This window comes from Salvelinus alpinus, chromosome 11, assembly GCF_045679555.1.
Source record: "Salvelinus alpinus chromosome 11, SLU_Salpinus.1, whole genome shotgun sequence".
In the NCBI taxonomy this organism is placed as follows: domain Eukaryota; kingdom Metazoa; phylum Chordata; class Actinopteri; order Salmoniformes; family Salmonidae; genus Salvelinus; species Salvelinus alpinus.
The window spans coordinates 61,014,039-61,040,876 of NC_092096.1; the positions used below are offsets into that span (position 1 = coordinate 61,014,039).

General features: G+C 46.3%; 1 protein-coding gene across 17 annotated transcripts in view; it reads right to left on the reverse strand.

Moving 5' to 3' along the window:
• Nucleotides 1-26,838, reverse strand: part of LOC139534958 (neurexin-2-like) — a 1,135,712-nt gene that overhangs the window by 15,429 nt on the left and 1,093,445 nt on the right. For 10 of the 17 annotated variants that reach the window (XM_071334533.1, XM_071334520.1, XM_071334522.1 and 7 more), the window contains 2 exons: nucleotides 23,877-23,966; nucleotides 5,035-5,363 (listed from right to left, as the gene is read on the reverse strand). In XM_071334533.1, coding sequence (XP_071190634.1) covers nucleotides 5,035-5,363; nucleotides 23,877-23,966 — 419 coding nt within the window. The remainder of the gene's footprint in view (nucleotides 1-5,034; nucleotides 5,364-23,876; nucleotides 23,967-26,838) is intronic. The other 7 variants (XM_071334534.1, XM_071334530.1, XM_071334532.1 and 4 more) reach the window with 1 other exon arrangement.

Consider the following 26,838-nt stretch of genomic DNA (forward strand, 5'->3'; position numbering starts at 1 on the left):
TGTCTTTGTCTCATCTCTCTCTCCTTGTCCACCAGCGGGAGAGCAAGGCGAGCTCGCCGGGCCGTGAAAACGGCACATCAGCTATTAGTGGAGCAAAAGGAAGATCTACCAGGAAAAGCAGGGTATTGACAGAGCCATCCGTTAGAGTGGTGAAAGCTGGGTTAGACCAACAAAGCATCCGTACTAATGCACACGACTGAATTCCACCAATTTGTTTTGGGACAATGGACTAATGAAATAAATACCAAAAGATCATTTTTGTTGGTGGACCTTTCCATTAAGGCTTAGATCATAGAATTAGTAATTATGGTACTTGGTTGAGTAACTTGTTTGTAATAAAATGTTATTTGGGGTTATCCTATGTAGGTACAATGCAATATGGCAAAGTCGTTAACATTTTAGAACATCTCTGAGAAATGCGGGAAAAGGACTTATTAGCTCTCAAAACACACTGAAGGTAGGATCTGAGGGTGTGTTATGACTTATTGCCGTGCATAAACGTCAAGCCATAAACATTATGCTCATTAATGACAGAAAACAACACCAGATATCTGCAGGAGCTGACTGTGCCTCTGAGTACCAGGATGCATACAGACATGAATCATTGATCTCATGTTTACTAGGCTCTGAGAGTAGCTAAACCGCACACCATCATGTCTCCTGCATAACCACAGCAAAGAGGTCATCAGATATAACATAGGGTGTGTCCTAAATGACACCCTATCTCCTATATAGTGCACTACTATTGACCAAGGCCCATAGGGAATAAGCTACCATTTGGGAGGCACCCATTGTGTGTAATATGACTCTACAGAGGTCCCTAAACTCCATTCCTAACAGTAGAGCCAGTTGCGTCATACTGTACATCATTGACTTTGGAAGGACAGACTATCTGCATTGGTAACTGTGCAGAACCACAACCATTGAATTATACATTACTTTGGAAGGATGGCGAAGCTAGCAGCATTGATCTTTATACTGTCTACAATGTGTGATCTCCTCTCTCCTCACAACCGATGGATAGAGTGCATGGACAGTCCGCGACTGCTTTGATAACACCATGTAGAGATAATTAAGCGACTGCTTTGATAACACCATGTAGAAATAATTAAGCGACTGCTTTGATAACACCATGTAGAGATAATTAAGCGACTGCTTTGATAACACCATATAGAGATAATTAAGTGACTGCTTTGATAACACCATGTAGAGATAATTAAGCGACTGCTTTGATAACACCATATAGAGATAATTAAGCGACTGCTTTGATAACACCATTTAAAGATAATTAAGCGACTGCTTTGATAACACCATATAGAGATAATTAAGTGACTGCTTTCATAACACCATGTAGAGATAATTAAGTGACTGCTTTGATAACACCATGCAGAGATAATTAAGCGACTGCTTTGATAACACCATATAGAGATAATTAAGCGACTGCTTTGATAACACCATATAGAGATAATTAAGCGACTGCTTTGATAACACCATATAGAGATAATTAAGCGACTGCTTTGATAACACCATATAGAGATAATTAAGCGACTGCTTTGATAACACCATGCAGAGATAATTAAGCGACTGCTTTGATAACACCATATAGAGATAATTAAGCGACTGCTTTGACAACACCATATAGAAATAATTAAGCGACTGATTTGATTACACCATATAGAGATAATTAAGCGACTGCTTTGATAACACCATGTAGAGATAATTAAGCGACTGCTTTGATAACACCATATAAAGATAATTAAGTGCATTTCCCCCCATTTATTGAATTTAGTCAAGCTGAAGTCAAAGGATTGTGGCTCTGGCTATGCAGTGCGATCAGGGATGGACAATGATGGTGCAATAGCTAACATTGAATTAGATGGGACTTGATTGGTGTTTGCAGTGTGTTAACCAGCGGTATGAGACACCCACCCCTCTCTAGTCTACCCCTACACACCCTCTCATCCCCCTGGCACGCTCAGTCTCTCTCAAGCAGCCTATCGCAGCCTCTCGCTATCTCGCTCTCGTTTCTCTTCTCTCCGAGAAGCTTTTAGTTCCACACAGTAATTAGCACTGTGTTATCAGCTCAGGAGAGAGAAAGAGAGAGAGAGAAGGGAGAAAGAAAGAGGGGGAGTTAGGGAGTTGGTATGAGAGCAGTGTTCTTCGGCAGAGAACGCTTAATCATGGTAGGCTGGCATGCTGAGAGCTTTGTGTGATTGAGCTTAGGAAAGCTTGAGGACAACAGGGTTGGGTAAGTTCCCGTTACTCCCAACCCTGGAGGACAAGGAGGGTGATAATGAACAACTTGTTGGAGACAAACCCAATGTTAATTGGTACTTTTTCATATTTGCAACGCAACACCGCGCAAGTTTGTTGAAATGTTAGGAACAGCCCCAGCTTACGTAAGAACTGAGCCTTACCTAATCCACCCGTACATAATTGGGTATTCTGTAACGCTTGAAACATGGAACAAAGTAAACAAACGGATAGACCAAAAAAATTCCATCCAGACCTGGTTTAGTCATTAATTTTCTTTCAAATGATGAATATTATGCATGTAAGAGTCCTTGGCAGTTCTCAGGCAACCTGCCAGCGCACTATGTCCTGAAACAAGGTAAAATCTATCAACATCCTATACTTTTCACGCCCCTGTCCATCCCGTGTCAGAATTTTGTTTACTTGATGTATTGACTTTGAGTGATTGAAACTGCCTGGAATGGCAGATGTCCGGTGTTTGCACTTTAGGGACTAATCCATTTGTTCAGTTGTGTCAGGCTAGCTCAATCAATATAGCTAAACTATTTGGAAGAAAACAATTTGAACTCTAAAACCAACAGCTGGTCCTCCACTAAACTCCCATGTCTCTCTAGGTCCTTGGAGCCTAATAATATTCTAATGCTATGACACCCCACTGCTGCTGCATAGCTGCATTTACATTACATTACATTATAATGTATGCGGCTTGCGGGCTAATTAATAGATGGTTGGGGCGCTGAAATGGGGGGAAGCGCTTTCCTCTCCTGGAGGACATGGGGCCAGCTATTACAGCTTATTATGGACTGCGTGTGGACTGGTATGTCTGGATGGGTGTGATTGATATGTCTGGATGGGTGTGATTGGTAGGTCTAGATGGGTGTGATTGGTATGTCTGGATGGGTGTGATTGATAGGTCTAGATGGGTGTGATTGGTATGTCTGGATGGGTGTGATTGATAGGTCTAGATGGGTGTGATTGGTATGTCTGGATGGGTGTGATTGATAGGTCTAGATGGGTGTGATTGGTATGTCTGGATGGGTGTGATTGATATGTCTGGATGGGTGTGATTGGTAGGTCTAGATGGCTGTGATTGGTAGGTCTAGGTGGGTGTGATTGGTATGTCTGGATGGGTGTGATTGATATGTCTGGATGGGTGTGATTGGTAGGTGTAGATGGGTGTGATTGGTATGTCTGGATGGGTGTGATTGATAGGTCTGGATGGGTGTGATTGGTAGGTGTAGATGGGTGTGATTGGTATGTCTGGATGGGTGTGATTGATATGTCTGGATGGGTGTGATTGGTAGGTCTAGATGGGTGTGATTGGTATGTCTGGATGGGTGTGATTGATAGGTCTAGATGGGTGTGATTGGTATGTCTGGATGGGTGTGATTGATAGGTCTAGATGGGTGTGATTGATATGTCTGGATGGGTGTGATTGGTAGGTCTAGATGGGTGTGATTGGTATGTCTGGATGGGTGTGATTGATAGGTCTAGATGGGTGTGATTGGTATGTCTGGATGGGTGTGATTGATATGTCTGGATGGGTGTGATTGGTATGTCTAGATGGGTGTGATTGGTAGGTCTAGATGGGTGTGATTGGTAGGTCTGGATGGGTGTGATTGATATGTCTGGATGGGTGTGATTGGTAGGTCTAGATGGGTGTGATTGGTATGTCTGGATGGGTGTGATTGATAGGTCTAGATGGGTGTGATTGGTATGTCTGGATGGGTGTGATTGATAGGTCTAGATGGGTGTGATTGGTATGTCTGGATGGGTGTGATTGATAGGTCTAGATGGGTGTGATTGGTATGTCTGGATGGGTGTGATTGATAGGTCTAGATGGGTGTGATTGGTATGTCTGGATGGGTGTGATTGATAGGTCTAGATGGGTGTGATTGATAGGTCTATATGGGTGTGATTGGTAGGTCTAGATGGGTGTGATTGGTATGTCTGGATGGGTGTGATTGGTAGGTCTAGTGGGTGTGATTGGTATGTCTAGATGGGTGTGATTGATAGGTCTAGATGGGTGTGATTGGTAGGTCTAGATGGATGTGATTGGTATGTCTGGATGGGTGTGATTGGTATGTCTGGGTGGGTGTGATTGATACGTCTGGACGGGTGTGATTGGTAGGTCTGGATGGGTGTGATTGATAGGTCTGGATGGGTGTGATTGATAGGTCTGGATGGGTGTGATTGATAGGTCTGGACGGGTGTGATTGGTAGCTCTGGATGGGTGTGATTGATAGGTCTGGATGGGTGTGATTGATAGGTCTGGATGGGTGTGATTGATAGTTCTGGATGGGTGTGATTGATAGGTCTGGATGGGTGTGATTCATATTGCCCCTAACAATGTGTTTAGGCTTCGATCCGTGATATTGCTTTGGAAGGAATCAAGACTCAGTCTGGATTGCTCTAATAGGGTATACTAGACTGTGGAATTTATATGGAGTTCATTTGAAGTTCAAGTGTGGTTTTGTAGAGAAGGATAAACTTCATGAAACATTCATGACCCCTATTATCTCAAACCACTACTAAGCCATCTACCACTGTGGTTAGAAAGCTGTCCTTATAGGCACAGCTCTAGGATCAGATTATCCTCCCCAAACCCCATCACCTTAAAGGAAAAACTCAAAACTGCCTTTTGATTACTTTCTAGGACCCCGGCAGGGAAACTTCATCCCCTTCCCTCCTACCCAGCCCAGGCCAGTCTATAGTCTACATCCAGCCTACTCTACCTTAACCCAACCCCATCCTAACCCACCCTAGTCCCCATCCACTAACCTGTGTGACACTGTCTCTCATGGTGGGTGAGCGCTGCTTGCGGGTGGTAGTGGTAGCCATCGTGGTGGTTGTCTCCATGATGGTGGTGGACATGTCGGCCAGCGGCGTGGTGCTGGTGGTGTCTGTGGTGAGCACCGAGGGCACGTCGCCCACCAGCCGCAGGTTGCCCTGGGCCTGCACATTGGGGTCGCCCTCGGCCGCCAGCTTGAGCACCTGCAGCCCGTTGTAGTAGAGGCCCGAGATCTGGCCCTGGAAGTGACGGGCCTTGTCGCCGCCACCACCGCCGATCTTGATGAACGCCTGGCTGTTGAAGATGGTCAACTGTCGACCTGGTGGAGGGAGAGGAGAGAAAGGGGAGAGAGAGAGAGAGAGGGAAGAGAAAAGTGGTAGATAAAAAGGGGTAGAAGAAAGAGAGGTGGGCAGAGAAACAAAAAGAGACAGACAGAAGAGAAAGAACAAAGCAGAAAGAGGAGAGAAAAGCGACGAGGAAGACACCATCAGTCTCTGTCTCTCCGTATACTGACCAATTCCCCACACTCACACATACAGACACAGAGTAATGAAACAGCGGGGGACAGTATCCATCACATGGGGGGGATTTTCCCCTGGTAACACGTTAGGGAGATTGGAATCTTGCCTGAGCCGTTCTGCTGCAGGTGGCGGCCATTACGGCACACGCAAGCCGTTCAGTTTCATAGCAGAGCCTGAAGAATGTGGAAACTGGCAGAGTAATAGATTGCAGGCTGTAGTAGTGGTCTGACCCTGAGGCAGGGGGCTGGGTGGAGATGCATCTCATTCCCCACAGAGATGGAATACATTGCAGGCGGTGCTAGCCGGTGTCATTGACCCCACCTCACCTGAGACACACAAATGATGAAGTGCCTTGGAGAAAAAAATAAAAAACATCCCATCCCAGAGAACGGAGACGGACGAGCCGTTTAGCCAAAATAAACCCCTTTGATGGAAATGGTTTTCATGTTTAATTCAACGGCGCTCTCTCTTCTCGTCCTCCAGTCATTACTATGCATCTGGACTGGACGGATGAGGGTTCGTCTCATTTGCATGATCCAATACTAATGTGTTACCAGGGGGGGTGATCCGAGGAGGTGGACTTGTTTTCATTTATTCTCCTCTTTTTCTTTGCTGATGTCAGTTCTTGTTTATTTCCCCTCTGCTTCCCTCACACTCATTTTCTCAGTGGACGGGGTGTCATACTGGGCCAATCAGGTTGGATATCAGAAGTGATGACACTTGACCTCATTCATGGGCTGCCCGGGGGGTGTGGAGGGTGGAGGGAGGGGTGAGAGAGGATTACTGTAGGATATTTATTTGTTGGAAGTGGGTTAAAATGTAACTTGATGAGGTAATTACGGCAGAGAGAGAAAAGAGAAGAGGAGAAACCAAGAGAGGCCTGTCTTAATGGATTAATCAATCCCTGTTGAGAGAGAGGGAGAGAGAGAGGGAGAGAGAGAGGGAGAGAGAGAGAGAGGGAGAGAGAGAGGGAGAGAGAGAGAGAGGGAGAGAGAGAGGGAGAGAGAGAGGGAGAGAGAGAGGGAGAGAGAGAGAGAGGGGAATGAGTGTGTATGTGTGTGTGTGTCTAATGCGTGTACAATATGTATAGAAATAATTGACATTATGAAGATAAAATGATTTTGACATTTCTACATTACAAAATCCTAGAGGACAGACTTCAAGTCTTTAGAGGACAGAAATCCAAAATAGCTTTCATTCCATTTCAATTAGCATTACTTTTTGTTGTCCTAATGGGGTAACATTATTGTGTGTATATGCCTGCATGTCTATGTGTGTGTGTGTATATGTGTGTGTGTGTGTGTGTGTGTGTGTGTGTGTGTGTGTGTGTGCACACGAAGGAGGGGGAGAAAGAGGGGGGGAATGGAGAAGGAGGAGGGGGGGGGAGAAGGAGGGGAGAAGGAGATTGGATTGAGGATGGACTATAGGAACACACATGCATGTAGTAGGTGCGCACACACACACACACACACACACACACACACACACACACACACACACACACACACACACACACACACACACACACACACACACACACACACACACACACACACACACACACACACACACACACACACACACACACACACACACAAGTTTTACCATGGTCTGGTCAGGAAATACTGCTGTCTCAAATGAGTTCAGATATCAACTAGCTGAAATCTGGAATCTCCAGCAGCTATGAGGAAGCTAGGGAATACAGTACCCTGCTGAGTCTTAGCCAGTAAGAAAGAAATGCGTAGGCTGAGAGAAAGTTAACTAAAACAATATTCTAAAACAGTATTCAACACTTGAGAGGTCCTTGGGGGATCCTTGAAGATATTTTATTTTCTCCCCTACATCAGTCAGAGGAATAGATGCCCTCAGGAAGAAAGTGGAGGGAATCAGTGTTTGTTTGTGAGACTGTCCGATGGAAAGGCGACTTTAACAGGGGCTGATGAAGTTATTGTTTTGGGGCCTGCTGGGTTAAATTGAAACTGACGTGTCACTTCAGAGCCAATTTAGCCTGGGAGGGTTTAGAGGAAGGGAGAGGAGAGAGGAGAGAGGAGAGAGGAGAGAGGAGAGAGGAGAGAGGTGAAGGTCTTGGCACAACTGGCAATCAGACTGCTTAATATGACACAACCAGGTGTGTGCGTGTGTGCATGACCGCTCGCATAATAACATGCGTGAGCTGTCTGAGACGTGTCATCAAGGTGACCTTTACCTGTACGTGTGATAGGTAGCCATTTGGAACAGAAGGTTTTTTCCTCTGCGTGTGATGGGTGTGTGAGTATGTGTGTGAGTGTGTGTGTGATCTAACGGTGGACAGGGCTGGGCTGCATTAATGAGAGTTTATTGTACCAATTTGAGTGTTGGATCAGGTGTCAGCTCCCTGGTCTCCTCTCTCTCTGGGCCCTTATGATGATGGGCACATAATGGCCCTAGGGCCCGGGGCCCAGGCTCTAAAGGCTGGGAAGGGAGGTGACAGCCACTAGCTGGTCCTCATTAAAGCAGCCATTCAGGACGACACACACTACTACCTAAATAACTTCAGCCCTGCCGACTCTAGAGTGATGGACGTCCTTCAGCCCTGCCGACTCTATAGTGAAGGACGTACTTCAGCCCTGCCGACTCTATAGTGATGGACGTCCTTCAGCCCTGCCGACTCTATAGTGATGGACGTCCTTCAGCCCTACCGACTCTAGAGTGATGGACGTCCTTCAGCCCTGCCGACTCTAGAGTGATGGAAGTCCTTCAGCCCTAACGACTCTAGAGTGATGGACGTACTTCAGCCCTGCCGACTCTAGAGTGATGGACGTCCTTCAGCCCTGCCGACTCTAGAGTGATGGACGTCCTTCAGCCCTAACGACTCTATAGTGATGGACATCCTTCAGCCCTGCCGACTCTAGAGTGATGGACGTCCTTCAGCCCTGCCGACTCTGGAGTGATGGACGTCCTTCAGCCCTGCCGACTCTAGAGTGATGGACATCCTTCAGCCCTGCCGACTCTAGAGTGATGGACATCCTTCAGCCCTGCCGACTCTAGAGTGATGGACGTCCTTCAGCCCTGCCGACTCTATAGTGATGGACGTCCTTCAGCCCTGCCGATTCTAGAGTGATGGACATCCTTCAGCCCTGCCGACTCTAGAGTGATGGACGTCCTTCAGCCCTGCCGACTCTATAGTGATGGACATCCTTCAGCCCTGCCGACTCTAGAGTGATGGACGTCCTTCAGCCCTGCCGACTCTGGAGTGATGGACGTCCTTCAGCCCTGCCGACTCTAGAGTGATGGACATCCTTCAGCCCTGCCGACTCTAGAGTGATGGACATCCTTCAGCCCTGCCGACTCTAGAGTGATGGACGTCCTTCAGCCCTGCCGACTCTATAGTGATGGACGTCCTTCAGCCCTGCCGACTCTAGAGTGATGGACGTCCTTCAGCCCTGCCGACTCTAGAGTGATGGACGTCCTTCAGCCCTAACGACTCTATAGTGATGGACGTCCTTCAGCCCTGCCGACTCTAGAGTGATGGACGTCCTTCAGCCCTGCCGACTCTAGAGTGATGGACGTACTTCAGCCCTGCCGACGCTAGCGTGATGGACGTCCTTCAGCCCTAACGACTCTAGAGTGATGGACGTACTTCAGCCCTGCCGACTCTAGAGTGATGGACGTCCTTCAGCCCTAACGACTCTATAGTGATGGACGTACTTCAGCCCTGCCGACTCTAGAGTGATGGACGTCCTTCAGCCCTGCCGACTCTAGAGTGATGGACGTACTTCAGCCCTGCCGACGCTAGAGTGATGGACGTCCTTCAGCCCTAACGACTCTATAGTGATGGACGTACTTCAGCCCTGCCGACTCTAGAGTGATGGACGTCCTTCAGCCCTAACGACTCTAGAGTGATGGACGTCCCTCTGCACTGAAGGAACTCAAGTCACTTAGGTGCTTGACTTATATTTATTTGTCTCTCTCCCTGCATCTCCTTTTCTCTCACACACTTGACATTTAGCTCTTCTCTGTCCCCAGCTTCCTCTTCCTCTATCATTAGAACATGGCTGCAGCTCTTCTCTGTCCCCAGCTTCCTCTTCCTCTATCATTAGAACATGGCTGTAGCTCTTCTCTGTCCCCAGCTACCTCTTCCTTTATCATTAGAACATGGCTGTAGCTCTTCTCTGTCCCCAGCTTCCTCTCCCTCTATCATTAGAACATGGCTGTAGCTCTTCTCTGTCCCCAGCTTCCTCTTCCTCTATCATTAGAACATGGCTGTAGCTCTTCTCTGTCCCCAGCTTCCTCTCCCTCTATCATTAGAACATGGCTGTAGCTCTTCTCTGTCCCCAGCTTCCTCTTCCTCTATCATTAGAACATGGCTGTAGCTCTTCTCTGTCCCCAGCTTCCTCTTCCTCTATCATTAGAACATGGCTGTAGCTCTTCTCTGTTCCCAGCTTCCTCTTCCTCTATCATTAGAACATGGTTGTAGCTCTTCTCTGTCCCCAGCTTCCTCTTCCTCTATCATTAGAGCATGGCTGTAGCTCTTCTCTGTCCCCAGCTTCCTCTTCCTCTTCCTCTATCATTAGAACATGGCTGTAGCTCTTCTCTGTCCCCAGCTTCCTCTTCCTCTATCATTAGAACATGGCTGTAGCTCTTCTCTGTTCCCAGCTTCCTCTTCCTCTATCATTAGAGCATGGCTGTAGCTCTTCTCTGTCCCCAGCTTCCTCTTCCTCTATCATTAGAACATGGCTGTAGCTCTTCTCTGTCCCCAGCTTCCTCTACCTCTATCATTAGAGCATGGCTGTAGCTCTTCACTGTTCCCAGCTTCCTCTTCCTCTATCATTAGAACATGGTTGTAGCTCTCCTCTGTCCCCAGCTTCCTCTTCCTCTATCATTAGAGCATGGCTGTAGCTCTTCTCTGTCCCCAGCTTCCTCTTCCTCTATCATTAGAACATGGCTGTAGCTCTGCTCTGTCCCCAGCTTCCTCTTCCTCTATCATTAGAACATGGTTGTAGCTCTTTTCTGTCCCCAGCTTCCTCTTCCTCTTCCTCTATCATTAGAACATGGCTGTAGCTCTTCTCTGTCCCCAGCTACCTCTTCCTTTATCATTAGAGCATGGATGTAGCTCTTCTCTGTCCTCAGCTTCCTCTTCCTCTATCATTAGAGCATGGCTGTAGCTCTTCTCTGTCCCCAGCTTCCTCTTCCTCTATCATTATAACATGGCTGTAGCTCTTCTCTGTCCCCAGCTTCCTCTTCCTCTATCATTAGAGCATGGCTGTAGCTCTTCTCTGTCCCCAGCTTCCTCTTCCTCTATCATTAAAACATGGCTGTAGCTCTTCTCTGTCCCCAGCTTCCTCTCCCTCTATCATTAGAACATGGCTGTAGCTCTTCTCTGTCCCCAGTTTCCTCTTCCTCTATCATTAGAACATGGCTGTAGCTCTTCTCTGTCCCCAGCTTCCTCTTCCTCTATCATTAGTACATGGCTGTAGCTCTTCTCTGTTCCCAGCTTCCTCTTCCTCGATCATTAGAGCATGGCTGTAGCTCTTCTCTGTCCCCAGCTTCCTCTTCCTCTATCATTAGAGCATGGCTGTAGCTCTTTTCTGTCCCCAGCTTCCTCTTCCTCTTCCTCTATCATTAGAACATGGCTGTAGCCCTTCTCTGTCCCCAGCTACCTCTTCCTTTATCATTAGAGCATGGCTGTAGCTCTTCTCTGTCCTCAGCTTCCTCTACCTCTATCATTAGAGCATGGCTGTAGCTCTTCTCTGTCCCCAGCTTCCTCTTCCTCTACCATTAGAGCATGGCTGTAGCTCTTCTCTGTCCCCAGCTTCCTCTTCCTCTATCATTAGAACATGGCTGTAGCTCTTCTCTGTCCCCAGCTTCCTCTTCCTCTATCATTAGAGCATGGCTGTAGCTCTTCTCTGTCCCCAGCTTCCTCTTCCTCTATCATTAGAACATGGCTGTAGCTATTCTCTGTCCCCAGCTTCCTCTATCACTAGAACATGGCTGTAGCTCTTCTCTGTCCCCAGCTTCCTCTTCCTCTATCATTAGAACATGGTTGTAGCTCTTCTCTGTCCCCAGCTTCCTCTTCCTCTATCATTAGAGCATGGCTGTAGCTCTTCTCTGTCCCCAGCTTCCTCTTCCTCTATCATTAGAGCATGGCTGTAGCTCTTCTCTGTCCCTAGCTTCCTCTTCCTCTATCATTAAAACATGGCTGTAGCTCTTCTCTGTCCCCAGCTTCCTCTTCCTCTATCATTAGAGCATGGCTGTAGCTCTTCTCTGTCCCCAGCTACCTCTTCCTCTATCATTAGAACATGGCTGTAGCTCTTCTCTGTCCCCAGCTTCCTCTTCCTCTATCATTAGAACATGGCTGTAGCTCTTCTCTGTCCCCAGCTTCCTCTTCCTCTATCATTAGAACATGGCTGTAGCTCTTCTCTGTCCCCAGCTTCCTCTTCCTCTATCATTAGAACATGGCTGTAGCTCTTCTCTGTCCCCAGCTTCCTCTTCCTCTATCATTAGAACATGGCTGTAGCTCTTCTCTGTCCCCAGCTTCCTCTTCCTCTATCATTAGAACATGGCTGTAGCTCTTCTCTGTCCCCAGCTTCCTCTTCCTCTTCCTCCATCACTAGAACATGGCTGTAGCTCTTCTCTGTCCCCAGCTTCCTCTTCCTCTATCATTAGAACATGGCTGTAGCTCTTCTCTGTCCCCAGCTTCCTCTCCCTCTATCATTAGAACATGGCTGTAGCTCTTCTCTGTTCCCAGTTTCCTCTTCCTCCATCATTAGAACATGGCTGTAGCTCTTCTCTGTTCCCAGCTTCCTCTTCCTCTATCATTAGAACATGGCTGTAGCTCTTCTCTGTCCCCAGCTTCCTCTTCCTCTATCATTAGAACATGGCTGTAGCTCTTCTCTGTCCCCAGCTTCGTCTTCTTCTATCATTAGTACATGGCTGTAGCTCTTCTCTGTCCCCAGGAACCTCTTCCTCTATCATTAGTACATGGTTGTAGCTCTTCTCTGTCCCCAGCTTCCTCTTCCTCTATCATTAGAACATGGCTGTAGCTCTTCTCTGTCCCCAGCTACCTCTTCCTTTATCATTAGAGCATGGCTGTAGCTCTTCTCTGTCCTCAGCTTCCTCTACCTCTATCATTAGAGCATGGCTGTAGCTTTTCTCTGTCCTCAGCTTCCTCTACCTCTATCATTAGAGCATGGCTGTAGCTCTTCTCTGTCCCCAGCTTCCTCTTCCTCTATCATTAGAGCATGGCTGTAGCTCTTCTCTGTCCCCAGCTTCCTCTTCCTCTATCATTAGAACATGGCTGTAGCTCTTCTCTGTCCCCAGCTTCCTCTTCCTCTATCATTAGAGCATGGCTGTAGCTCTTCTCTGTCCCCAGCTTCCTCTTCCTCTATCATTAGAACATGGCTGTAGCTATTCTCTGTCCCCAGCTTCCTCTATCACTAGAACATGGCTGTAGCTCTTCTCTGTCCCCAGCTTCCTCTTCCTCTATCATTAGAACATGGCTGTAGCTCTTCTCTGTCCCCAGCTTCCTCTTCCTCTATCATTAGAGCATGGCTGTAGCTCTTCTCTGTCCCCAGCTTCCTCTTCCTCTATCATTAGAGCATGGCTGTAGCTCTTCTCTGTCCCTAGCTTCCTCTTCCTCTATCATTAGAACATGGCTGTAGCTCTTCTCTGTCCCCAGCTTCCTCTTCCTCTATCATTAGAGCATGGCTGTAGCTCTTCTCTGTCCCCAGCTACCTCTTCCTCTATCATTAGAACATGGCTGTAGCTCTTCTCTGTCCCCAGCTTCCTCTTCCTCTATCATTAGAACATGGCTGTAGCTCTTCTCTGTCCCCAGCTTCCTCTTCCTCTATCATTAGAACATGGCTGTAGCTCTTCTCTGTCCCCAGCTTCCTCTTCCTCTATCATTAGAACATGGCTGTAGCTCTTCTCTGTCCCCAGCTTCCTCTTCCTCTATCATTAGAACATGGCTGTAGCTCTTCTCTGTCCCCAGCTTCCTCTTCCTCTATCATTAGAACATGGCTGTAGCTCTTCTCTGTCCCCAGCTTCCTCTTCCTCTTCCTCCATCACTAGAACATGGCTGTAGCTCTTCTCTGTCCCCAGCTTCCTCTTCCTCTATCATTAGAACATGGCTGTAGCTCTTCTCTGTCCCCAGCTTCCTCTTCCTCTATCATTAGAACATGGCTGTAGCTCTTCTCTGTTCCCAGCTTCCTCTTCCTCTATCATTAGAACATGGCTGTAGCTCTTCTCTGTCCCCAGCTTCCTCTTCCTCTATCATTAGAGCATGGCTGTAGCTCTTCTCTGTCCCTAGCTTCCTCTTCGTCTATCATTAGAACATGGCTGTAGCTCTTCTATGTCCCCAGCTTCCTCTTCCTCTATCATTAGAGCATGGCTGTAGCTCTTCTCTGTCCCCAGCTCCCTCTTCCTCTATCATTAGAACATGGCTGTAGCTCTTCTCTGTCCCCAGCTTCCTCTTCCTCTATCATTAGAACATGGCTGTAGCTCTTCTCTGTCCCCAGCTTCCTCTTCCTCTATCATTAGAACATGGCTGTAGCTCTTCTCTGTCCCCAGCTTCCTCTTCCTCTATCATTAGAACATGGCTGTAGCTCTTCTCTGTCCCCAACTTCCTCTTCCTCTATCATTAGAGCATGGCTGTAGCTCTTCTCTGTCCCCAGCTTCCTCTTCCTCTATCATTAGAGCATGGCTGTAGCTCTTCTCTGTCCCTAGCTTCCTCTTCGTCTATCATTAGAACATGGCTGTAGCTCTTCTCTGTCCCCAGCTTCCTCTTCCTCTATCATTAGAGCATGGCTGTAGCTCTTCTCTGTCCCTAGCTTCCTCTTCGTCTATCATTAGAACATGGCTGTAGCTCTTCTATGTCCCCAGCTTCCTCTTCCTCTATCATTAGAGCATGGCTGTAGCTCTTCTCTGTCCCCAGCTACCTCTTCCTCTATCATTAGAACATGGCTGTAGCTCTTCTCTGTCCCCAGCTTCCTCTTCCTCTATCATTAGAACATGGCTGTAGCTCTTCTCTGTCCCCAGCTTCCTCTTCCTCTATCATTAGAACATGGCTGTAGCTCTTCTCTGTCCCCAGCTTCCTCTTCCTCTATCATTAGAACATGGCTGTAGCTCTTCTCTGTCCCCAGCTTCCTCTTCCTCTATCATTAGAACATGGCTGTAGCTCTTCTCTGTCCCCAGCTTCCTCTTCCTCTATCATTAGAACATGGCTGTAGCTCTTCTCTGTCCCCAGCTTCCTCTTCCTCTTCCTCTATCACTAGAACATGGCTGTAGCTCTTCTCTGTCCCCAGCTTCCTCTTCCTCTATCATTAGAACATGGCTGTAGCTCTTCTCTGTCCCCAGCTTCCTCTCCCTCTATCATTAGAACATGGCTGTAGCTCTTCTCTGTTCCCAGCTTCCTCTTCCTCTATCATTAGAACATGGCTGTAGCTCTTCTCTGTTCCCAGCTTCCTCTTCCTCTATAATTAGAACATGGCTGTAGCTCTTCTCTGTCCCCAGTTTCCTCTTCCTCTATCATTAGAACATGGCTGTAGCTCTTCTCTGTCCCCAGCTTCGTCTTCTTCTATCATTAGTACATGGCTGTAGCTCTTCTCTGTCCCCAGGAACCTCTTCCTCTATCATTAGAACATGGCTGTAGCTCTTCTCTGTCCCCAGCTACCTCTTCCTTTATCATTAGAGCATGGCTGTAGCTCTTCTCTGTCCTCAGCTTCCTCTACCTCTATCATTAGAGCATGGCTGTAGCTCTTCTCTGTCCTCAGCTTCCTCTTCCTCTATCATTAGAACATGGCTGTAGCTCTTCTCTGTCCCCAGCTTCCTCTTCCTCTTCCTCTATCACTAGAACATGGCTGTAGCTCTTCTCTGTCCCCAGCTTCCTCTTCCTCTATCATTAGAACATGGCTGTAGCTCTTCTCTGTCCCCAGCTTCCTCTTCCTCTATCATTAGAACATGGCTGTAGCTCTTCTCTGTCCTCAGCTTCCTCTCCCTCTATCATTAGAACATGGCTGTAGCTCTGCTCTGTTCCCAGCTTCCTCTTCCTCTATCATTAGAGCATGGCTGTAGCTCTTCTCTGTCCCCAGCTTCCTCTTCCTCTATCATTAGAACATGGCTGTAGCTCTTCTCTGTCCTCAGCTTCCTCTTCCTCTATCATTAGAACATGGCTGTAGCTCTTCTCTGTCCTCAGCTTCCTCTTCCTTTATCATTAGAACATGGCTGTAGCTCTTCTCTGTTCCCAGCTTCCTCTTCCTCTATCATTAGAACATGGCTGTAGCTCTTCTCTGTCCCCAGCTTCCTCTTCCTCTATCATTAGAACATGGCTGTAGCTCTTCTCTGTCCTCAGCTTCCTCTTCCTTTATCATTAGAACATGGCTGTAGCTCTTCTCTGTTCCCAGCTTCCTCTTCCTCTATCATTAGAACATGGCTGTAGCTCTTCTCTGTCCCCAGCTTCCTCTTCCTCTATCATTAGAACATGGCTGTAGTTCTTCTCTGTCCCCAGCTTCCTCTTCCTCTATCATTAGAACATGGCTGTAGCTCTTCTCTGTCCCCAGCTTCCTCTTCCTCTATCATTAGAATGGCGGATGAGATAGCAAAAGCTCAGGTTGCCCAGCCCGGCGGAGATACAATCTTCGGCAAAATCATTCGCAAGGAGATTCCTGCAAAAATATTATTTGAAGATGAGTTGTGTTTGTCCTCTGCTGAATCCACATGGATGCTCTGTGTTCTAATCCGTGAGGGGGGTCTTCCAGTCTATTTGACTTACGGGATGACACTAGTTAGTTAGCGCTGGGGGTAAGAATAGCACTAGGGACCAGGGAAACCATGTAGACAGAGAACATGCTAGAAAGCCAAGAGAAAGAGTGATATAAAGGACGTGATTTACAGGAGAATAAGAGGGGAGGATGAGAAATGCTGTAGAGAGAGCGAAGCGTCGTAACACTCCGGCCTCATCACAACCTTCTCTAAGGCCTCACACTTTATCACTCATTAGTGGTGCACCCAGGAAAATAGTCCCAGTCGCTTGGTTGCTCCGAGACAAGAGATGATCAGGGAAGCAATGAATGCTCCTCGCTCCATAAATGGGGCATCTGGGTAAAGGGGAAGGCGGCGTGGAGGCAATCACCTGGGACAGCGGCGAATCACACGAGAGCTTAGCGGCTGATAGCCTAGCAGGGAGGCTAGGAGGTGAGAGAGGTATTCCCGCTTCGATTTCCTCACTGAGGGGATGTGGTAACAATCCCCTAGTCCAATGTTATGACCCCCTTGTGTAGCGGTGAAGGAGGGGTGTCCTAGGGAGCCTAGGATAATCAATTAATAAGATATAATGATGATCTTGGTGCCAGATAGTGTTCCCTTGTGTATGTTATGTGTATATTGTTGTGTTTTAATATGACTAAATAACCTAATTGATCTGCCATTTTAGCTTCTGTTTTTTTTACCCGCTACATATGCCAAACGCTATCATGAAAGAGGAGCACAATGGCAATAACACTTCCTGATTCTTAATCAAGTGCATCATTTTTTATGTGTAGGCCTACCTTGTTTGAAACGATCAAATAAACAAAACCCCAACATTTGAATCTACGAGGGAGAAAGAGAGCCAGACTGATGGTGAAAGAAAGATCTGTGGTTTTACAATCATTCTTACTATCTTTATCATTTCTCTTTTTATTTCCATCTAAAATGAATGGAGACAGACAGTGCTTTAAGACACCCAGAGAGACTATAGCCTATACGAGTTAACGAGTTAACCATACGAGTTAACCTTATGACATAGAAGAAAGATTGGGGAATTGGGACATGAGAAAGGACAGGAGAGAGGGAGGGAGACAAACGAGGACTAAAGGAAGATAACAGGCTGAGGATGGTATGTCATAGAGTCAGGGGAGGGAGGGAGGGACGGAGACATGACAGGCCTGATAAAGGAGAGGAGTGAGAAAGGGCACGAAAAGAGTGTTAACCAGGGATTATGGAAAGGAAAAATAGGTTGAGAGAGAAAGAGTGAGAGAATAAAAAAGAAATCAAGGGGGAGAAAGGAGGAAGGAGTTTGTAAAACAAAGGGAGAGAGAGTGTCAACCATGATGGAGAGAAGAACATTTTGAGAGAAGGGGGGAGAGAGAAGATGAGAGAGAACCCAGGGGAGAGAAAGGAGGAGAGTTAATGTAACAGAGGGAGAGATGGAGAGAATGTGTCCACTGATGTGCTAGCTAAATGCACATAGGAGTGATACAACTTCAGTGAATCATACAACGCAAGCTTCCCCTCTCCTTTTCTTGTTAACTAATCATACTGCTAACAAAGCAGCTAGGCCGAGAAAAACCACAGGACTCTGCTAATTGATCCATGGGAAACCTGTTCACGTCAACTGTATCACTGCTCCACTCTCCAGTGACCAGAAGAGAATCGCTCACAGGGGCGTAGTGCATCTACATCTGTGTATCCATCCACCTCCTATGTTTGCTTGACGAGAGAAAAAAAGGCCAGGGTTTTCAGATGAGCCGTCAATTAGTAGCTGAGCCCACGAAGCCGTGGAGGAGTGGGCTGTGTCCGGGGCCACGCTCGGCTGCCTTATGCACAGATTGCCTGTCTGAAGACTGAGGTAATGAGAGCAAGCATACAACCTTGATGTGGAGCGGAGGGGGTGGCTTGAACACAGCTTAGCCGGACACGCGGACACAGAAGAAGAGGCTACCATCTTAAGTGTTTGCGGTGGCGACTCGGCTAGTAGAGCGGATGGAGGGATTACCCAGGCTCCTTCACTGCGTAAGCACTGTTTGGGGGTTTTGATTGACAGAAGCTTGGAACGTTTACACCTAGAAGTTTTCATATGGCTCTGTCCATTGGCGATTCCCTCCCTCCCTCCACTCCAGAATTCAATAATTATCTAAAAAAACACAGGGTTTTCTCCCCGTTTCCCCTCCTCTTTTCTGGCCTCCGAGCCAAAAGAGAATGGGGTGCGCTGCAGACAGAGTTGATTATGAAGTCGGTAGTAGTTATCTCTTCAGCACAAGGCGCTGTTTGCTAATTAAGTCCAATGGAAAAGTAGACGATTTGGTCATGTTGTGAATTAATTGTGTTTGACAAAGGACGGCGAGGGCCAGAATGCACGTGACTGTAACGTGTACGCTGGGAGTCGGGAAGCAAGTACAGGGAGTGAATCGTTTAATAAATAAATAGAACACGGTACAAAACAAGAAACAGGAAAATCATACAGACATGAAACCGAAACAGAGTCAGTAACACCTGAGGAAAGAAACAAGGGGAGTGACAGAATATAGGGGAGGTAATCAAGAAAATGATGGAGTCCAGGTGAGTGTCATGAAGCACAGGTGCGCGTAACGAAGGTGGCAGGTGCACGTAACGATGGGTAAACTGGCGGCAACGAGCGCCAGCGAGGGGGAGCGGGAGTAGACGTGACAGCGACATTGGAAGAAAGCCAGGGGACATAGATAGAGACACACTGTGGTGGGTACTCCAGATTGGGTACAGTACACTAGATAGGACAGGGCTACTGGCATTTCCCATATCATTCCATATCTGGAGAGATCTAAGAAGTGCTGAAGAGCATATCGGTGAGCTCGGGACAGATCCTATTTCTCCAGTCACTCCAGCTGCAACGATGCTGTTCCAGGCCATTTCATGGTAGGGGACAGAGAAATAACACAGCCAAAGTGCCCCATTATTTAAGCCAGGAGGAAACGGTGTCTCGCGGCCACTTAAAAGGGAAAGAGTGAATGAAAAGAGGTGAAAGAGGAGCAGGCGGCATGCGAGCCAAATAAACTCGCCATGGGCGGCCTGGAGGGGCCTGCAGGGGCCACAGAGACGGCCCCACTGGTGAGAGGCCCGGGTTGAAAAAATCTCTGAAATAAAGCCAGGCTCACGCATGCCCTGTCTGGATGGGCGCCCAGCCAGGAGGGGTTGATTCGGGCCTTGGCTCTGGTATCGAGTGGGAGGACTCGATCATTCTCGATTAGGGAGAAAGGGGGAGCTTGAACCAGACCATTAATCACTGAACATTAAGCCTCACTCACTCACTAGATGACAGCCAGGCACCACTGTTGACACAAAGGCCTTGTGGTGTGTTGTGTTCCTCCTTCACTCCCTCCCTTCCAGTCTCATCCACCTAAACAAGTCTCTGGCCGTTCCCTTCGGGTCCTTAATTGAAACAGAGGGTTTGGCATCCTCCCTAAACCCAGATGTATGCCACAATGCTACCATTTTAAACTGTAGCTCTGGGTATTATTCTCTTCTCTCTGACTGGAATATATGGGAGTAAAGCCAGGAAGTAAATATACCTCATTGGCAAAAAGCAGAGAACAAGGGAAATCGATTCTCACTGGTTATTTGTCATCTCTATTTTCTTCTCCGCTCTCTCCACTCTCTCCCCAGAGAGATTAGGAAACAGTCTCTCATTCTTGTTCTAGAAAAGAGGATGTGCTGTCATTGGGAGTTTGCGGTGCCAAGACTTGCGAGGATGAGACAAAGAAAAGTGAGGGAGAGAGATTGAGGTGAGAGGGATAGAAAACAGCAGAGGATTTGCGGTGCGGGATATGAGGCGAGAGAGAGAGAGAGAGAGAGAGAGAGAGAGAGAGAGAGAGAGAGAGAGAGAGAGAGAGAGAGAGAGAGAGAGAGAGAGAGAGAGAGAGAGAGAGAGAGAGAGAGAGAGAGAGAGAGAGGGAGAGAGGGAGAGAGGGAGAGAGGGAGAGAGAGAGAGAGAGAAACGAGGCACAAGGGAAAAGGAGGGCACATCCGAGCGAGTTTGGTTGGATTGAGCTGCTAAAAACTCTTGAGTCTCTTATTTTCCCCCCTCCATTGAATACCTATAGGTGCTGCCATTTTGGATTTATTCTGCGGCCCTGGGAGGGCCAGAGATGTTCTCTCTGATCTGCCTCAAAGTCTGGAGGAGAACAGAGAACGAGAGCTGCACACTGAGATGTGTGATCCAACAGCCAGCTCTGGGCTAGGGGAGATATTGTAATACCTACTAAGCCCTCCCTGCTTCAGCCAGTAAAGTCTGTTGGGAGCATTGATAAGCGTGTGAGTGTGTGTGTGTTACCTACCTTTTCCTCGGCTTGATTCTACTCCACACTTGACTTTAGGGGAAGTGTATTGCTCTAAGGTAGCATGCAATCTCATGCAATCTTTATGCCACAAAATAAACCACTCTTCATTCCTCTAGTTACCCCAGCTAGTTTTTACATCAATGAGAGCAAATGTCCATTCTCTGTGGTCATACAGTTCCTCAGACTTGACCACACTGACCACTTGACCACAGACTGACAATGAGTTCAGGAGACACACTGGGCTGACGTATGCTTCCCTCTGGTCAAGACATCTGAAGCAATGACCATTTAAGGGTTGGACCACAGTTTAATAACAGGGGTGTGTGGAGGACCAACCCTATAAGATATATGCCATCTGGACCATTACAGACCAGGCAGCAATCTCCACACGATAAACTCTCCATCATTCATGCATACATACATACATACATACATACATACATACATACATACATACATACATACATACATACATACATACATACATACATACATACATACATACATACATACATACATACATACATACTCAACACACAGCATTGTACATCCCACACAGCAAATATGATTGACATATCATTTAACACATTTTTGTTCATTATCAAATGGCACAAACATATTTAATGTGGGACAGTAAATGTTAAAGGGACCTTATAGTCTTGTAACTTTATGCTCAAAGAAGCACTTGTGTAGTAGCAGGGTTCATCCCAAACTTGCAACAAAAATTTGATTCAGATGCAGTGCTTAGAATTTGGTGTTCAAGTTAATTATTTTGTTTTTAACCCTCTGAGTTTTGCGTTTCGGGGGGTGGGGAGGGGTAAGGGGAGAGTCGGGTATTCTGACACTACTTGGTCATGGTTTAGGGTTAGCAAAGCACTTAGTTAGCAGTTTAGTTGTTAATATCCTGTCTACGTATCCTGTCTAAGTATCCTGTCTAAGTTCTAGGTTTGGGAGGAATTTAGACAGTTCCAATTGAGCTCAAACGTAAGCATTTCACTACACCTGCAAAAAGATCTGCAAAATAATGTGTATGCGACCAATAACATGTGTCTTTTTTTATTTGATGTTAGAGATGTTTATAACCGGGTTATGACTGAGGGCTTCTTGGCTGTGTGCTAGCTATGGCCCAGAAGGTAAGACAGATCCTCTATCTAGGAATGTTTTTGGTGTGATTGTCAATAACATACTGGCCTTCTGTTCATAGTGTTGTTGGGATGTGAGTGGTGTGGGGAGAGTCAGCCCTCAGTAATTAGTGTGGGTTGAGTTTGGTTTGCTGTTATGTGTTTAGATTCTGCTTAGTTTAGGTCTCATGAGTCATCGCTGTCTGTTTCCATAGCAAAGTAACTTTAACTTTAACCCTTTGAGTTTGAACTTCCCCTCCCTCCATCATCTTCTTCTTTATTGGTACTGGCGTTTCTATACTGGCCTCCTCAGCCTTCTCTGGCACGGTTGCTTCTTTGGTACTTATTGTGACATCATTATTTTTTCCCTAAATCTGGTTGGTAAGTAATATCAAATCATCCTCATTAATGTATGATTTTTAAATATGTGTTTTTGTTCAGCTGATTCTGGTTGTGATATTCTGATTCTATCCAACATGTGAATTTGATCTATTAATCCTAATGACATGAAATGAGCAGTTTACTGGTTCTGTTTTTATCAAATTAACATGGGAAAGCTGAATTATCTTGTTTGACTCTCACATAAATACAAATGAGTTTATGTCGAATCTTTCCTCGTATACGTGTAATCACTTACAATACAATTTCAAAGAACAGCCTGCCCACAGCTAATTAGAAGATGTAAAATGTGATTAATTCATGGCACAATTATTAGTCACACAAACGGAATACAAAACGTGGGTGAAGCTTTCAGACAACCGCAGAGATTCATGATTTCGACTCATTTCCCTCAATGAGTCATATTTGACTGTGTTGTGACGGCTGATATCAACGCATTTGAATCTAAGTCAACTAACCAATATGCGGACTGAAACTAGCAGTCACAAAATAAGTAGCATTAAAACGTTGCTAAGAGCCCGACTCTCAGTACTTCTGGAGTATCGTTTTACGTGACTTAATAAGGCCCATCTACACCCCATAGTTGTCGCTAGTTATCCTGCTAGGTGTGGACGGCCCATTATTGTGCTATAACAGCGAAACTAGCTAGCACTGATTTGAAATGGCTGATATTGTGGTGTGACTGTGGTAACTGTCGCCAGAGAGATGGAATGAAAGGGGGAGGGGAGGAGGATTAATAAAGGCCACACCTCCGTTGGGGGAGTTTTTTAGAATCAGCCACCTTTCAGCGGCACAAACACACAACACAGGACAAAGAGGTCGGGGATGTTTGGCACTCAAAGGGTTAAAGAGTTGTCACTTTTAGTCGGATCCAAACTGCAGATCGATCGTGCTCATTGTTGCCGGACAGAATGAGGCTGACACAATAAACTGTAGGCTTATTAGCAAAGTCCATAAAATACATTAAACAGTCCCTTTAACTTTTAATGACTTTCAGGTGGCTACTTTTCTCCGGAGTGTCAAAAAAGAATTAAGTGCTTGTTCTTTCTTCCTCCATTTGTCACTTTTGTGAATAGGAATTTGAATAATAATCACCATAATTAATGCAACTTCACAACAGCAAACAACAGACACAGGAAGTGAAGCAGAAGGGAACCAATCGGATCTGTCTATTTCCATCTTGTCTGGTTGGTTACTGGGGGGTTATGTTGGGGTTATTGGTAAGTTAGGACTCTGAAGAGATGCAGCCCCATGTCAAGGTGCCTTGGACATGGTTCCCCTGTCTAGTGTAACCCTTACTACTGACTCTGTAGTTCAGTACCTTCATTGTAATGCTATGAAGAATGTGTAAGGTACTGTAGCATCATACGATTATTAATAAGGTTGTGATCAATTTGCAAACTTCGATGTGGCCAATTACTAGATAGAATGAGCAGATCTAACTAGTTGCTTTCAGGGGGCAAGAACTGAAATCTGCTGAAGTGAACAGTAAAACTGTAGTAGATATGCTAATGTTGCAATAGTTACATGTTTAAATGTGTTATTGATGTACTACTGAATGGTGAATTGAGACGGATGATTATGGTCATAAGCCAATCGCATGGGACATATGTGAATCAGGGGAACCGGAAAGTGCCAATCACATCCACCTTTGTTGCGTGGACTGCACCTCCTCCAGAGCAGTGGTTATCGGTGATTAAGTGGTTAGGTCATTAGTGGAGTGTTAAGTTTTTTTTTTAGTTACCTTTGTCGAGTAGCCACTCGTCAACTACCCGACCAAGCCGGTATGGGATTCTTTGTCTAGCAATAGCCAGGCGCTCATTATCAAAGTTCCCTTTAGAGAATTTGGAAAAGACAGAGGGCAGCAGGTTAATATCTGGAAGGTCAAAGGTTCAAAGGTTAAAGGTTAGAGAAAGGGCAACATGGCAAAAGGTTTAGCAAGGTTATGTATGTTAAAATCAGCTTTATGTAGTTTCAGGAAGTAGTAGATTTTTGAGGACTGGTTTGGATTGGTTAGACAGCATTCTAGTTACCTCAGGTTTAAATTGTTGTTTTGGTTATGAGTCCGATAAGTTAAACATATTTATGAATAATTTAGAAATAGTCTATTAGTATAAATGGATACCTGGCAAAGTGAATAGCTTGGTGGACAGTGAAAATCAATAACATCAATTAAATCAATACTACTAATCCATAACATATGTCAAACCCCAAAATAAAAAGCATTCATTTCTAGCAATATCATATGCATTAACATCACCATTACATTATTCAAACATTTTCATGTATTCATCATCAACCATTACATATTTCATATTCAGAGACCCAAGCACAAAGTACTTAACACATTTCATGGTTAATACCAGGAAGACATTTTTGTTCGAGATCCCACGCAACCATCCTTAGAGGCAAGTCTCTGTGCTCAGCTCAGAAACTTCAAATCTCATAACGCAACACTAATTCCAACTTGTTCACTTTTGGGTAAATGGAAAGCCCTCTGTGGATTTAAGCTCTGTTTATTCATACATCCATAACTTATCAAGGGCTTTTTTTTCAGCGTAATAATCAGGGGCTCATCAACGGTACTGCATAATTGCCATCATCTCATCAGCATGTCAAAAGCACTTCATTTTTGTTCCATTAAACTGCACGATAGCATTTAGCCGAGCTAAAATTATTATCTCCCTCATCGTTTCAATCAAATTCCACCTCTGGATCAGACAGTTTAGAGTCAGGATCCTGAGAGCTTCTGCAGCTGTAGAGTGATGCCTGGGGTGAGAAGACACATAAGACAAGAAAGCCTGAAAGATGGCATGATAACACTCCCGAGCGCTGTACCCTAAATCATGTGCTGCAACATGGATGGTGCTGGAGCAGCTATAGCCGCGGTCAGGTAAAAGGTAGGGGCGTAACGTAAGGCGTGGGTAGATTGATTACGTGCCGTTTGTCCTTGACTATGTAGCTAATTGCGCTTCTCTTTGCCCTTCTAATCACTACAGTGCTTTATATACACACTCAGTTCTGCAGTACCCAGGTCCACTCCCCAGTAGTCTCTATACACAGGCCTGTGTGTGTAGTACAACATGTCAACTACGGAGAGGTATGTCTGTGTGCGTGCGTGCGTGCGTGCGTGCGTGCGTGCGTGCGTGTGTGCGTGTGTGTGTGTGTGTGTGTGTGTGTGAGAGAGAGAGAAAGAGAGAAGGCAGGAAAGAGTATGGAGGAGGGGGTATAGACCTGACAGGGTGACGGAGGGGACGAGAAGAGGTGGATAGGAGGAGGGGAGAGAAACAAAGACGTCAAAGGGAGAGATGACAGACAGATCGTGAGTATAGAATTGGAGAAAGAGGTGAGAGTTTCAGAAGGTGTAGGGGGAAAACATGAGTCACAATCATTTGCATGCAGCACAACATACAGGCCAGACGAGGGGTGTGTGTGTGAGTGTGTGTGTCGTATAGCTCACATGAGAATCTCCAGGTAGCCCTAGGAGATTGGCCTGTGCAAAGCCAGTGCTGCAATTATAGAGCTCCTCTCTCCACTCACAACCCATTTAACAGCAATGCCAGCACTCTGCAGCTAAGCAGATTAGAGGGAGATACACACAGAGGCAGAGTTGGAGAGATGCAGCGACAGAGAGAAGGATAAACAGAAAGAGGATGAGAGACAGAAAGAGAAAAGGAGAGAAAGAAAATAAATACTGTAGTGGGAGGCAGTGGTCCTTAGTAAGATGAATCAATACGTGAGGGTGTGTTCACCTCTCTCCCTAGACATATCCGTCTCCTAGTCCCTCCCTCCCTCCCTCCCTCCCTCCCTCCCTCCCTCCCTCCCTCCCTCCCTCCCTCCCTCCCTCCCTCCCTCCCTCCCTCCCTCCCTCCCTCCCTCCCTCCCTCCCTCCCTCCCTCCCTCCCTCCCTCCCAGAAACTGGGCACAGCATCGAAAGAGGCATGCCTTAGGCAGTCTGGCAACCCTCCCTTCTACTAACATTGAACAACCTAGTTCAGCATCTCTGAGTTATAAAGCCCTCCCTCTAGTGGTAGTATCTGACCACTGCAGACGTTTTAGTAAAACTCCATGGCTTTTTTCAAAATACAGTTTTTCTATACGGCATCTGTCCTTTCTTCCTCCTTTGAAGTAATCTTTGATCTTAATCTATGTAGGGGAAATTTATCAGGTTAGATCATGGATTTACCTCGAGGAAATATCCTACGAGGCACAGTGTCTCCTCTCAGTAGAGGGAGGTTGAGAAGCAGGGGTTCCCACCAAAATAGCACAAAGTCCATAATTAGATTACAATGAGGAGATTAAAAGTCATCCGGGGTATATCTGCCCATGTCATCCATTGTCACGTTTATTAGTTAATTATTCTTGCCATCCCTTCCTCCATAGCTGCAGAGGGAAGATAGAAGGGGAGATTTAGGGTTTAAGAATATCCTCCTCTCTCCCCCCAGCTCCCCAGGGAGCCCCCAGGTGTTTGACTAATCAGAAATGGGGAAGATACAGGAGGGGGGCGTGTTAAGCATCGACAGTGGAGTGTGTGTGTGCGCCTTAAATCAAATGATATCGAATTTTAATGGTCACATACACGTGTTTAGCAGATGTTATTGTGGGTGTAGCAAAATGCTTGTAAAATGCCTGTGTGTATCTGTGTGTGTGTGTGTGTGTCTAAGCGCGTGTGTTTTAGCTCCTCAATGGCAAACACAATAGCGGAA